We start from the raw sequence: 15,164 nt of genomic DNA, 5'->3' as shown, positions 1-15,164 counted from the left end.
CCTAGTTCTTAGTAGACTGTTGTGTAAAAATATGTTGAATGAGTCATCTGTGTTTATTGTGAACCACAGTGACACATTTTGGGGTCACTTGTTTCTTTTTTAACCTATGTAATAAGAAAATGATGCTTTTGTAGCTTGCCTTTCGTAGAACACTATGAAAATGATACACTTTACTTAAGCTATCCTGATAATAGAGATTACTTTGAGACAGAATAGTGCTTTTTAAAAAAAATCTTTAGTAATCTGATTTGTTCTTCATTATGGAAAATTTGAATTGGAACCTAGTTTTTTCAGTTTTCTTCTTGAACAAGTGGCAAGATAAGTCTTAAGTGTAGCACTTTTGAGTCTTTTGAAAGCAAAAAGAGTGGTTATTGTAGAGCACTTAATGTTTGCAGATTAAAACACTTGGAAAATAGTTTTATTTGAAAAGTTACTGTCAGCTAAGATAAAAGAATAAATTGCCACTTTTTTGTTGTTTTAGGTTAGACTCTGAAGGAATCGAGTTGATAACAAAATTTCTTCAGGTAAGTTACATCTTTGTAATTGTTAAGCCTCAGTTTCTGCATCTGTAGAATGGGATCAGGAATACCTCCCTTAAATATCTGTCATGACCATTAAATAAGATTACTTATGGTAGTATCTGGCATGCTTAAATCATATGCTTAGATAAAATAATAATAATAATAAATAATGGTTTCACTTAATGTGTCTGGGTCTCTTGTGCCCTAGAATGGTCTGAGGTTGTCACCTTCTGGCACCAAAACTATGTCAAGGGCATGTTGTCTGTAATTTATGTTCTCTTTCTTTTCCTTATACTTACTGCCTTACAGGCTGCTGCACCTACAAATACCATTCATATCTTCTGTTCAAAGCAGGAAGAAGAGAGAGGATAAGGGTGTCAGCCATAATAGTCCTCTTGTATCTGGAAAGCAAAGGCTTTTCCAGAAACCCCTGCAAGGCTTCTTCATAAGTCTCGTTGGCCAGAACATTAATTGTAAGACAGGGTGGGAATTGGGGAGCAAGATTATCATAATTAGCCTAAACTTAGAATAGTCATGGTTCATGTTGGTCTGTTGGACTTGGAAGCATGGACACCTTATACAAATTTATGTTATCTCATCAAGGAACAAAGGGAAATGGGTATCCAGTAGGTAATTTAATAATATCTTTCATAAAATATTGGGTATATTTCCAATGATACTTTGGTGTTCATGAGGAAAAGTAACACCAAAGGTCAGGTATTTTAATTTTTCATCACTTAAGAAAATACGGGAAGTCTAAGTTTTTATAAAAGTGAAGATTTAACTTCATCTTGGAAATTTGGAACTAGATAAAGTCATTACTACATAATCGCAGTAGTACTCACATTAGAGTATATCTGGTGTAATCCAAGTTGGTTCTTAAAAAACAGTCATTGTATTAAATCATCTTATTAGCTCTACATGCTAATCTACCTCCCCTCATGAGTTTAGAGAAAAAGTTAATGAAGCAGTTCTTCGCTTTTTCACAGTACGAATCTAAGAAACGGGTTTCAGCAGAAGAGGCCATGAAGCATGTGTACTTTCGAAGTCTGGGACCAAGAATACATGCTTTACCTGAAAGTAAGAGAAATTCTAAAGACCCCTCCTCCCATTTTCATTTGTCCAGGGTAGGAGACTGGGTGGTAAATTAGGGGTTTGGGAAGAGATTGTTGTTTTTTAAGCCTAAAATTTTAACTCTTTTTGTAAGTACATCAGAATTCCTTGAAAGGAGGTGTATGTCCTCTTTGCCTATGTTTTAATTTATTTCTTTTAACACTGAGCACATTGCCACTGCTTTGTAAGAAATCAATAGTACTTAGACATGGGTTATTGATCTTACTGGACTTAAATTGGAAAATGCCATCTGATGATAGACATTGTCATTAGGCCCAATCTAGATTTCTTTGATTCAGAGTTTCTAAAAATAGATTTCAGGCAAAGAGTAATGGAGCACAACCAAAACATACGATTGTTTCCTTGTGAAAGTAGATTTCGTTTTCAAGATATAAAGATGATTTTTCTTTGCTGTGGTCACTCTAACTTTACTATCCTCGTGACAGTGGTGAGCATATTGTTAGTCACTAAAAGAGCTGATTTCTCATGCCTGAGGTGACTGCTTCATCTTACTTATAAGATCCTTTTTAAAAATTACCTCAACATTTTGCTTTAAAACTGAGTAAGGTGAATGGAGAATTAGAATATTTAGGAACTGAGATTTGCTGTTTGGAATCAAGAATCCTTAAGACTTTTAACTTAGAGCTTACTGGATATTTTTTAATGAAAGACTACCTCTCTGGCAGAGATTGGAAATGAGAAAGAGATTGGAAAAAGAAAGATTGGAAATGAAAAGAGAATTACAAGTGTTTTTAAGATGATATTTACATTTCATTGTTAATATCAGACAATTATGGTTGGCAATTTGAGGTAGGCAATTATGGTTATACAAACCTATTCCTTATTTTTCTCTGAAAATCTGAAGATAGTCTGAGGCCCTGATACCTTCATGCCATCATAAGAAGACAGGTAAAGGCAGAGAGAATAAAAACCAAGTAATGCCTTTTGATTAGGTCTCCCCAATCCCAGTAGGTCCTAGAAATAGACAGTGTATATATTCTCTGTCTGTATGTACATACTCGAAGAGAAACATATAGTGGAAGTGTGACTCAGAGCAGAATTGTGGGGGAAAAGTTCTGAGGGGAGATTATTTTGTTTGGTTTTCTACTCAGAACATTGGGACAAAGGGGAAAAATAGTTCAAGGCTGTAACCTTGTGAATGTAGCATAAATGTTTCATGTTGAATCAGTATACATTTTTAAACAATTCTGTCGATAGTTGGATTATATTTGTTTTAATAATGTCAGACCTTTACCTGATAGTTTTTGTCTGTGCGTTTTAGGTGTATCAATATTCAGTTTGAAAGAGATTCAGTTGCAAAAGGACCCGGGTTTTCGAAATTCTTCTTATCCAGAGACAGGTGTGTTTGTCATAAACCATTTCACGTGTCGATCATGAAATTTTGCGTGGAACTAAGTTTTTGGTTTATAAATTGATCAGTAAAATTATTGATGTAAAAACCAATGTACAGTGCATTCCACAGCTGTATGTTTAGCATTGCACGTACTCACTTTTCTGTATGATGTGGGCAGCTCAGTAATTCTTCAGAGAGAAATCTGACTCAGTCAAGTCAGGGATCCTGAAAGCTGCAGATGGCACAAAGACCTTTTACAAGTGGCCTGGCTTGATCACTGCACACGCCATTCCTGGTACCTGAGGCAGAAGACACATCTTATGCTTCCCTAGTCATCAGGTTCATCACTTCGAAGCATAGAAGCTGTAGACTGACCCCATCAACAAAAGGGTCATTTCAGACAGTGCTGATCACTCTTACGTGGAAGATTAGTTTTTGCTGGTGGGAACATTAGCTTCCTAGAGTCACCAAATACTGTATGTGGGATAAAACTGAACCTTGAACTGCCTCATAAAATGACTTTATATTTTAGGACATGGGAAGAACAGAAGACAGAGCATGCTCTTTTAAATCTGATAACATGGTTTCAAGCCCAGCCCCCAGCCTTTCTTATCAATCAAGGACTCAGATCTGAAGGCAATTATTTCTTTTGGTGGACTTGGAATCTCCGTTTGTCTACACTGTCCTCTTCACAGTGGAGTCTTTTTATTTCAGACCTACAGATTGTTTTTATATTTGTTGTCACAGTGTGACAATTTTTTTGTACAGTTGGTTTTAAGGTCTTCTCTGCCATTAGAGCCAGTAGGTTACAGCTATTGATGTAACTGTAGCTGCAATTTTTGTGCAGGACTGAGAAACACAGTGCATTATTTATTGCGGAATCATTGCTGCTAAATAACTACTGTCTGTTTATTTAACACAACAGTTAAATGCCTGAAGAAGTTGCAGTGGCTTTATTAGATGTGAATGCATCTGTTTCTCCCCATGAATTGTTTTACTGCTGCATTTCTTGTTTGTTTTTAAAATTAAACTGCAGTGTTTCCTGGAATGTAAGTTTAGCTTTGCTTAACAGTAAAATAAGTGAGCCATCTTGAACACTCTAAGTTCATGCTGTATAATCTTTCATTGAACATCAGCAAATAGAGTAGCTAAAAAATTGATGAGTACATCATGTTTAGAAAAGCATGTGATGCAGAGGTTGATTCAAGCAAGTGAATACCTGACATGGGGATCTCACATTAGATACCAGTAATTTAAAGCACCAAAATTATTTATTTTTACCTTGCCTCATTTTAGAAATATTTACTGCATATTATTGGATATGTGTATACTAATACACTTACCTATTTTACATTGTGCTTTAATTTAGTTAAAACTAAACCATACAAGTCCAGTGAAATATGTGAGGTCTTGTTTTCATTTTAAATACAGTTCTTTTATTAGAAAGGATGATACTTTTGGGGGGAGCCATTTATTTCATTTGGGGGCTGTCTATATGCGTGTGTTTTAATAACATTCACTTGGAATCAGCTAAAAGCTGTAATATGTCTTTGAAATGAGCCATGATAAATACAAATGACAGAAAGGAGAACTGAGGATTGTTTTAAAGCATTGTAGGTATCAATGTGTTTATCAGAGATAGTAAATATTACAGTTTCAATTATGCATCTCTTTGAACATCATAAACACGCCTTGGTGTTGGTAAGTGTTTTAAGCATTTGTGTTAACTTTTAAGGACTATTTGTTTAGTGCATCTTACAAACTACAAATCTTAATTGGTATATTTTGAAATGGTCATGTAAATTTTTGGCTTATATATCATGAAAATAATCATAACTTAATTTTTTTCCTGATATTCACTGTAAAACATTCAGGGGTCCTACCATTTCTGTTCAGGAAATCTTGTAGTTTATTGTTATTTAACAGTATTAAGTGAATTTTTGTATATTTCATTTTAACTTTATTTGTGAATAGTGATTGTGGCATGTTTGGGTGTTATTTTAATATTTCATGAGACAGAAATTTTAATTTTTAAAAAAAATTTTCTGGAAGAAACAGATTCATGTGTAATGGTGAATATTGGACCACTACTGCTTTTCACATTTGTAAATTGGTTTTATGTTAAACCCTGTAGCCTAACAAACTGCTGTTATTTCTAACTGACAGACATGTATTAATATTGTACTTTGAAGGTTATAAATATTATGTGGAAATTCCTCCATTTTGTTTTGAAATTTATAATAACAAGATCTTCATGTTGTTAAAATGTGGTTTTGTTGAGTCACCGTTCTTTCTGGGGGAAGAAGGCTGTGCAGAATGGGATCATTTTCCTTTATGGGTTTCATTTTTAAGAGAATGAAGTCTCACTGTGTCAGTAATGATATTTAATTTATATTTGTGCTGGCTGTTCATTTAGTAATCTCTACCATAATTTTATAGGATAGCACTCTTCAATTATAAAGTTGTCACATTTTTCATTTTATAGGTTACAAAAATGTTTTGCAAATTTTATATATTTATCCATAAGTTTGATATTCTTGCAGATAAAACATGAAAAAATATATCCAGTAGTTATATAAAATTCTTCTTCCTAGGAAGTCCTAGGGATGTTTCTTCATTTTATTAAGGAATTTGGTATTTTTTTTTGATACTTGAGCACCACCATTCAGATCCTGAAAACTTTGCAATGAAGAGAATTGAAATGTAGAGATTTTGAACCTTGAACACTTATGATTCATCTTAAACTGACATGGTTTTAAAGGTAAGAGAGGATGCGTTTTTGTTTTCCTTCCAAATGATGCTATTAACACACATTGAATATGTCACTCTAGGTGTGTAGAAGTCGTTCCATTCTATCTGGTGCTTTATTATATTTGAAAGACTACTTGTTAACATGTTATAATAATTTGTCGTTTGGGCCCAGGACAATTCGTGAGGTTGAGGCTGGTTTATCTTGCCATTTTTTTACCCATTGTAAGTATACAATTTGGTGGCATTGATTAGAGTATTGTACAGCATTTACACTGTCTTTTTCCATAATTTTTCATCTCTCCAAATAGAAATTCTATACCCATTAAGAGCAACCACCCCACTTCCCCCTCCCCACAGCCCCCCGTAACCTTTAATGTGTAGGCATAACTCATTTTACTGCACTGCACTTTATTGCGCTTTGCAGATACTGTGTTTTTTTAATGAATTGAAGGTTTGTCGTAACCCTGCATTGAGCAAGTCTGTGGGCGCCATTTTTCCAACTGCATTTGCTCACTCCATGTCTCTGTGCTACATTTGGTAATTCTTGTAATATTTCAAGTTTTATTATTATATTTATTATGGTGATTTGTGATTAGTGATCCTTGATATTATCATTGTAATTGTTTTGGGGTGTCACAATTCACACCCATGTAAGACAGTGAACTTAATAAATGATAAATGTTGTGTGTTCCGACTGCTCCACCAATAGGCTGTTCCCCCATCTCTCTCCCTCTCCTCAGGCTTCCCTATTCCCTGAGACACAACAGTACAGGAATTAGGACAATTAATTACCCTACAGTGGCCTCTAAGTGTTCAAGTGAAAGAAGAGTCACACATTTCTGAGTTTAAATCAAAAGCTTTGAAATGATTTAAGCTTAATCAGGAAGACAGGTCAAAAGCCAACATAGGCTGAAAGGTAGGCCTCTTGGTCCAGGTAGCCAAGTTGTGAATGCAAAGGAACAGCTCTTGAAGGACATTAATAGAGCGACTCCAGTGAACGCATAAATGATGAGAAGGTGAAACAGCCTTATTGCTGATATGGAGAAAGTTTTATTGGTCTGGGTAGAAGATCAAATCAGCCACGGCATTCCCTCAAACCAAAGCTTAATCCAGAACAAAGTCCTAACTCTCTTCAATTCTGTGAAGGCTGAAAAAGGTGAAGAAGCTGCAGAAGAACAATTTGAAGCTAAGGGAGGTTGGTTCATGAGGTTTAAGAAAAGAAGCTGTCTCCATAACGTACAAGTGCAAGATGAAGCAGCAGGTGCTGATGTAGAAGCGGCAGCAAGTTATCCAAAAGAACTAGCAAGGTAATTAATGGGGGTGGCTATGTTAAACAGATTTTCAATGTAGGCACAGCAGCCTTCTCTTGGAAGAAGATGCCATCTAGGACTCTCCTGGCTAAAAAGGACAAGAGGTAGTGCTTGGCTTCAAAGCTTCAAAAGATAGGTTGACTCTCTTATTAGAGGCTAATGCAGCTGATGACTTTAAGTTGAAGCCGTGCTCATTGACCATACTGAAAACCATAGGGCCCTTAAGAATTAGGCTAAATCTGTTCTCCCTATGTTCTGTCAGTGGAACAACAGAGCCTGGATGACATCATATCTGTTTACAGCATGATCTGAATATTTTAAGCCTGTTTAGAAAAAAATTTTTCAAGATATTATTGTTCATTGAAAATGCACCTGGTCACCCAAGGGCTCTGATGGAGATATACAACCAAAGTGAATCTTGTTTTCTTGCCTCTTAACATCAATTCTGCAGCCCATGGATCAAGGAGTAATTTGGACTTTCAGGTCATACTCCTTAAAAATACATTTTGTAAGTCTATAGCTGCCATAGATAGTGATTCTGATGGATTTGGCCAAAATAAATGGAAAACCTTTTGGAAAAGATTCACCATTCTAGGTGTCATTAAGAACATGTGTGTGATTCATGGGAGAGGTCAAAATATCAACAGGAGTTTGGCAGAAGCTGATTCCAAAACTTCAGTGGAGGAGGCAGCTGCAAATGTGGAAATAGCAAGACAACTAGAATTAGAAATGGAGCCTGAAGATGTGACTGAATTGCTGCAGTTTCATGATAAAATTTTAATGATGGGAAGTTACTTCTTGTGGATGAACAAAGGAAGCGATTTCTTGAGATGGAATATACTCCTAGTGAAGATGCTGTGAGGATTGTTGAAATGACACCGAAAGATTTAGAATGTCACATAAACTTAGTTGATAAAACAGTATCAGGGTTTAAGATGACTCCAGCTTTGACAGAAGTTCTGTGGGTAAAATTCTATCAAACGACATGAAAGGAAGAGACCCCATCGTTTCAGTAGACTCTGTTGTCTTATTTTAAGAAATCGCCACAGTCTAAAAGAAGGGCAGGGAGGGGGGCACCTGGATGGCACAGTCGGTTAAGTGTCCGACTTCAGGTCAGGTCATGATCTCACAGTCCGTGAGTTCAAGCCCTGCATCGGGCTCTGTGCTGACAGCTCGGAGCCTGGAGCCTGCTTCAGATTCTGTGTCTCCCTCTCTCTCTGGCCCTCCCCTACTCACGGTCTGTCTGCCTGTCTCTCTCTCTCTCTCAAAAATAAATAAAAATTAAAAAAAAAAAAAAAGTCAACACAGTCCCCCCCCCCCCCCCCACCTTTAGCAACCACCACCCTGATCAGTCAGGAGCCATCAACATTCGGGCAGGACCCTCCACTGGTGAAATGACTATGACACACTGAAAGTTCACTCAGATGCTGGTTAGCAGTTTTTTAGCAATAAAGTATTTTTTAACAAAAGTCTATGCACACTGTTTTTTTAGACATAATACTATTGTACAACTTAATAGACTACAGTATAGCATAAACATAATTTTTTTTTAAGTTTGAGAGAGTGAGATAGCGTGCAAGCAGGGGAGGGGGCAGAGAGAGAAGGGGGGAGAGAGAGAGAGAGAAAATCTGCACTGATGATGCAGAGCCCGATGCGGGGCTCAAATTCATGAGCCATGGGATCATGACCTGAGCCAAAATCAAGAGTCAGAGGCTTAACTGAGCCACCCAGGTGCCCCTATACATAATTTTTATATGTACTGGGAAACCAAAAAATTCACTTGATGCACTTTATTATGGTATTTGCTTTATTACAACAGACTGGAACTGAACTTGCAGTATCTCCAAGGTATGCCTGTACTTTTCTTTTTTATTTATTTACTTAAGTAATCTCTGCACTCAACACGGGGCTCACACAACCCTGAGATCAAGAGTTACATGCCTTTCCACCCATGGTATGCCTGTACTTTTTGTGTCTGAATTTGCCTTTGTAGATATTTCATATACATTGAGTTATACCACATTCACCCTTTTGTGTCGTATTTCATTCACTTAAGATGATGTTTTCAAGTTTTATCCATGTTGTACCATGTATCACAATGTTATTTCTCTTCATATCTGAATAATATTCTGTGAATATGCAGCATTTTGTTTAAACATTCATCTGTTGATTTCACACTGACTTTTCCCCATTTTTTTGGCTTTTCTGAATAATGCTGTCCTGAGTATGGGTGTACCAGCATATGTTTGGGTCCTTGTTTTCATTTCTTTGAGCTTAAATACCTAGGTGTGGAATTGTTGGGTCATGCATAATCTATATTTACCTTTTTGAGGAACCATCAAACAATTTTCCATGATGACTGTACCATTTTACATTCCTAATAGTAATATATGAGTTCTAATTGCTCATTTTTACCAACACTTCTGTTCCTTTTTTAAACAAATTATTATATTCATTATAGTACATATGACTTGGTATCTTATTGTGCTTTTTTGATTTGCATTTCCTGAACGAGTAAGGATGTTGCGCATCTCTTCATGTCCTTATTGGCCATTTGTATATTTGCTTTGGAGAAAACTCTATTCAAGTCTATTACCCATTTTGAAATTGTGTTGTTGATGGTGGTGAGTTGGGTCATAAAGCTGTGTAGTTCTTTATATATTCTAGACATTAGACTCATTAGAGATACGATTAGCAGTTATTTTCTTCTGTGCTGTGGGTTTTTTACTTTCTTGAAAGCATCCTTTTGATACACAAGACTTTTTATTTTTTTTAGAGTTCATTTTTGAAAGAGAATGTACTCGCACAAGCACGTGGGAGAGGGGCAGAGAGAGTCCCAAGCAGGCTTCTCGTCAGTGCAGAGCTCGATGCAGGGCTTGAACCCACAAAGCATGAGATCATGACCTGAGCTGAAATCAAGAGTCAGATGCTAAACTGACAGAGCTACCCAGGAATCCCAGGACTTCTCATTTTAAAGAAGTTCAGTGTATCTTTTTTTTTTTTTTTTCTTTTTCTGCTCTTGGTGATATATGTTAAGACACTATTGCCAAATTTAAGATCATGAATATTTTCCTCTGTTTTAATATTCTTATAGTTTTAATGCTTACATTTAGGGCTTTGAGTTAATTTTTGTATGTAGTGTGAAGTTTGGATCTAACTTCATTCTTTTGCATGTGAATGTCTAGTTTTCCCTGCACTGTTAAAAAGACTATCCTTTTCCCATTAAATGGTCTTGGCACCCTTGTTAAGTCAGTTGGCCATAAATGTGAGAGTTTATTCTGTTTTACTGGTCTGTATCACTTTTGGCCAGTACCAGTGTTTTGATTGATTGTAGCTTTGTAAATTTTGAAATCAAGGAGTGAGTCCCCCAACTTTGTTCTTTTTTTTTCAAGGTTGTTTTGGCTATTCAGGGTCCCTTGAAATTCCATATAAATTTTAGGATGGGATTTTTCTATTTCTGAGGAAATACGCCATTGGGATTGTGATAGGAATTGCATTGATTGACTCTAGATTAATTTGGGAGTTCTGTGATCTTAATATTAAATCTTTCAGTCCATAAATGCAGGATGTCTTTAATTTCTTTTAGCAATGTTTTGTAGTTTTTCAGTATATAAGTCTTGTGCCTCCTTGATGAATTTTATTCCTAAGTATTCTATTCTTTTTGATGTTATTGTAGACAGAATTATTTTCTGAATTTTTCATTTGCTAGTGTGTAGAAATACAAATGATTTTTGTTTTGTTGATTTTGTGTCCTATAATTTTGCTGACGTTATTAACTTTTTTTTGTGGGTTCTTTAAGGTTTTCTACATGTAAGACGATGTCTTCTATGAATAGAGATCCTGTATAATTTGGATTTATTTTTCTTGCCTAATTAACTTTGGTTAGGACTTTCGGTACTGTGTTGAAGTAGAATTGGCAACAGAGAGTATCCTTGTTCTTTATGTTAGGGGAAAACACTTTCAGTTACCATTGAGTATGATATTAGTTGCAGCTAAAAGAAATGATCATTTGTTTTTTTCCCTTCCTCATCACCTACCCTATCTTTCAATGTAGAATGATTGGTAAACCTTAAGATTTAAAAGATGAGGGGACCACTTTTCAAACCCATTCTCCTCCCCAACCCTCACCAATTCAACCTCAATAATTGTTTGTTTCATTAAATATCTCTTTGAAGCAGATTACATATAGAAGAGCATGTTTTGATGTATCATATTTGAGGCTAGAGGCCAAGACTTATTTTTCAGCTCTTACCCATATAGAAAAGCAAAATTTGGATCGTTCCAAGTAAATGGAAGTAAACCAACCCATTTGCCTCCTTGCACCTTTTATCACAAAGTATTTATTAAACAAAAATAATAGTAAAATTGATACATATATGAAAGTGAATGAAGATATGCACTCATAGAAAAGGTGTGTACAAAGAGACCAACATTTAGGTTATAGTTCTATAAAACCTTAGCTATAGTAGTAGTTTAACACTGATCAAGCAGACAATAAAAAGGAAAAAGTTATTTAATATGTTCTTTGAAATCTATTCTCTGACTAAAATAACTGTTAAAACACACACACACACACAGAATGAGGCAGAGCTATGAGTTACATTTCAATACCTCCAATTCTCTATTTGTGTCATAGTTTTCTGATCCATAAAAATTATGGTGTTTTTCCGTTTCTAATAAACAGCTAGAGTCCATAGTATTTCAAGGAAGGAAATATAGGAATTGGGTTTATAGTCATTTGAATATTTCCAATCAGCATATACACTTAAAAATATTTTTGGTTGAAGTTTTTGTACATTGATTAACTTTCTCTGTAAGAATCTTCCATTTGGGGTATGTTCTTCACTTATCCGATGAATTTTTTTTAATGTTCTAACATACAGCTTGGGGCCAGTAGTTAGTTACAGCCAGGAGTGGAAAAGCATAACTGGACTGAGCACCAGTCACTGTTCTATCTTTAATGAGCTGTGTGGCCTCAGGCAGCTCCCAGTTGTTTGTGTAATTGCCTTATGTGGAAACAGTGGTGAGAAGCATTCTCAAAGGCCCCCCTCTACCTGTAGCATTCCATGTTGGGTACATCTCAGTTCCCCAGACCAGCTCTTTTATTTTAGTACAGAATTTTCCTCAGCCTATGAGGGAGTGACAGTAGTGTCTGTGGATTTTGGAATTTATATCCAGAGTTGTATATTGGAGATGTACAGAGATGCTTAATTCCAATTGAAAAATCTCAAGATTTTTAGAAAATTGCAGAAATGTTTGTGTTTTTACAAGCTTTATTTTTTATGCTTTTCCATAATCCTTGCCACTTAACACCTACTTTGGAGTCAGTTATTTAGCCATATTTCAAATTGGTTACTTACAGTTCAGGATGATAATCTGATCTTGAATCGAAAGTGCCGGACACTTTCCAGTTCTCTCCACATTAGAATTTTCCTACCTCGTGTACAGAACAGTGCCTTAGAGTGGTGCCTGATGTTTGTTATCACTGCTCTAAACTGTGCTACACAAGAGAGTTAACTGCTGAGTGCTCCAAATTGTTACTAATTCAGTTCCATAATGATGAGGTTCCTGAAGAATTTTATATTTCTTGTATCCAGTTTCCTTCATTCTCCCCATAAACTTAGTAATACATAAAGCAATGTATCCTACCTCTCAGTTTCACAGGCAAGGCTATGCCTATACACATGAAGATACTTGGTGTTCTAATATTGTTGTCTGTGAGCCTCTTCCAAAGCATAGGTATTTTAAATGTTAATTATGGTTGTAGGGGTTTACCCTAACTCATAATGGTACAGGAAATATATCAGGGGTGTGATTCTCTAGGGAAACTGGGAGAACCACAGCTGATTATTTGAAATAAGAACATGCTTACATAGATATTTCAAGGGCATGGGTAGAGTGAACTTGATGTAGATTTCCATCTCTGGTTTATGCTTGGGAGGAGTCTAAAAGATTGTAAACAGCTAGGTGGCTAGCCTTTCAAAGTTCATTTTTTAAAAAATGCACTTTAGAACATTTTCTTTTATGAATGTTTATTTTCTAAATATGGCTTAGTTTATTTTATAAAAACATTAACTTGGACATTTACTGAATTTCAGTTCAAAAGAGGTTCTAAGGCAATTCTTATACAATTGAAAGCGAAAAGGAAAAATATGAATATGCTTTCATGTTGCCTACTTGTGGAAAATAATGAAATTCTACTAGAGAGCTGTTTGATACTAATTTTTGTCTTTCAAACATTTTCTCTTAATACTAAAAAATATATAAATCATTTACATAAAACTAAATGCAAAGGAAGGCACAGCTGGTTATAGTGTCTATAAGCATAGTTCAGCGTATGCGGAATTAAAGAGAAAAAAAGCTTCACATCCTTATTAGTTATACTGAAAACCATTAAAAGTTCTTCACTGTCAACAGTGTTCAACACTTAAGAGCTAAGAAGATATAAAACAAAAACATTAAAATTCACTTAATGCCAAACAGATCTTCATATATACTTGAATATAAAAAAAAAAGTTTTAAAAATGCTAACATAAATCTAGACCATCCATGTTATGAAAAGTGCAAACCAAATTAACAGAGGGTTTCACAATGTCCTTCTCATGACACAGGTAAACTAGCCCAGGGGGACAAATTTGTCTCATCAGTTAATAAGTCTTTAATTGTGGCCAGATGTCATCAGGATTTCTGAGAGTTCGAAGAAAGCAGTACTGGAGAAGCAGCTCTATCCAGACTGGGGATTGGCACTGGCATGTGGCCATTAAGCAGTGTTGGAAACTGTAAGGAACAAAAGAGTTTTAAAATAATTATTGCAGACCCATTGGGAAGAACCTGAGTTCTTTACATTCCTAGACAGACCATGGTGGATCACCCCTGGGAGACAGGTCGGTTGCAAATTATTTTACAGAATGAGATCACGGTTACACAGAGCAAAGAATAGGGCCCAGAAAATTTCCCTGATTATTAAATACCTAGGCCACTAGAAAAAAAAAATGTATATATGTTGCTAAAGCATGTTCTAATACTTTTAAAAGGTTCCAAGCTACTCAGAATGCTGATTTGCTTTAAATATTGTTTTTGAAAACCAGAGACAACACACTCAACCTGGTTCACATGTAAAACTTCTAATAGTATTTTGAAAATGGCCATGGTTTGTCCAGAGTACTATAAAGATGCTTCTCAATAACTATTAAAAATAAGTACTTTACCTTAAAAGGCTTAGAAAGCAAGAATATATTTTGGGGCTGAGGAAGTATTCTTTTTAATTACAATGAAATAATATCCCACTTCGGTAACAATACTTAAAAAGTTAATTTTTGTATTGTTGGCAACTAAGATGATAAATGGGATAAAGGTACCTGGCTTTGATAACAACTGTCAGGTCTGAAAGAAATACCACAACTATACTCCCAACTGAACAAGAATAATTAAAGGCCTCCCTTTAATACATTACTATGCATAACTAGATTTTCATTGTCCAGAATGATAGGTGTCAAAATGATCTCCCGGCTATCTTCTAGTTTAATTGCTATTTCGTCTAGATAAGTTAATACTAAATTTCAATACTGAACATCAAACTGCAAAACCTAGCACAAGGTAGAAGTACTGTACAATAAATACTTATAGATTTGTCCAATTTTCAAACTATTTCAATAATTTATGTCTGGTGCCTTGCAGTTTATCAGTGGTTGTCACTTCAGTTGATATCTAGGATCCTGTAAGGTAAGTTTGGTTATCCCGACGGAGCATGTGGGGGTGCTCTTTAAATACTCTTTCAATTTCCTTAATGGTCATTAACATATTCAAGGATTTGTTTCTTTTCTGACACTTTGGAATTTTAGTTGTTTGTAGAATTTTACCCATTTCAACTGAGTTATCACACCTATTAAACATATAGCTTATGCTCTTTTAAAAGATCCATGCTCCTAACTACTATTCTCATTGACTTGATTTTATTTTATTTTATTTTTTTTTTAAATTTTTTTTTTTCAACGTTTATTTATTTTTTGGGACAGAGAGAGACAGAGCATGAACGGGGGAGGGGCAGAGAGAGAGGGAGACACAGAATCGGAAACATGCTCCAGGCTCTGAGCCATCAGCCCAGAGCCCGACGCG

The 15,164-nt window shown here is 35.5% G+C and overlaps 2 protein-coding genes across 9 annotated transcripts in view; one reads left to right on the top strand and one right to left on the bottom strand.

Annotated features, from left to right (window-relative positions):
• Positions 1 to 6,426, top strand: part of CDK17 (cyclin dependent kinase 17) — a 111,450-nt gene extending 105,024 nt beyond the window's left edge. For 5 of the 6 annotated variants that reach the window (XM_030323447.1, XM_030323443.1, XM_030323444.1 and 2 more), the window contains 4 exons: positions 482 to 524; positions 1,511 to 1,601; positions 2,917 to 2,994; positions 3,521 to 6,426. In XM_030323447.1, the coding sequence (XP_030179307.1) occupies positions 482 to 524; positions 1,511 to 1,601; positions 2,917 to 2,994; positions 3,521 to 3,558 (250 nt within the window). In that variant the 3' untranslated portion in view covers positions 3,559 to 6,426. Of the gene's footprint in view, positions 1 to 481; positions 525 to 1,510; positions 1,602 to 2,916; positions 2,995 to 3,166 lie in introns of all 6 variants that reach the window. The other variant, XM_030323448.1, reaches the window with a different exon arrangement.
• Positions 6,427 to 11,369: 4,943 nt separating this feature from the next.
• Positions 11,370 to 15,164, bottom strand: part of ELK3 (ETS transcription factor ELK3) — a 67,832-nt gene continuing 64,037 nt past the window's right edge. For all 3 annotated transcript variants that reach the window (XM_030323442.1, XM_030323441.1, XM_030323440.1), the window contains one exon: positions 11,370 to 13,826. In XM_030323442.1, coding sequence (XP_030179302.1) covers positions 13,728 to 13,826 — 99 coding nt within the window. In that variant the 3' untranslated portion in view covers positions 11,370 to 13,727. The remainder of the gene's footprint in view (positions 13,827 to 15,164) is intronic.

The sequence above is a fragment of the Lynx canadensis genome, chromosome B4, assembly GCF_007474595.2.
Source record: "Lynx canadensis isolate LIC74 chromosome B4, mLynCan4.pri.v2, whole genome shotgun sequence".
Taxonomy (NCBI): Eukaryota; Metazoa; Chordata; class Mammalia; order Carnivora; family Felidae; genus Lynx; species Lynx canadensis.
This window is presented reverse-complemented; position numbering and strand designations above follow the sequence as displayed.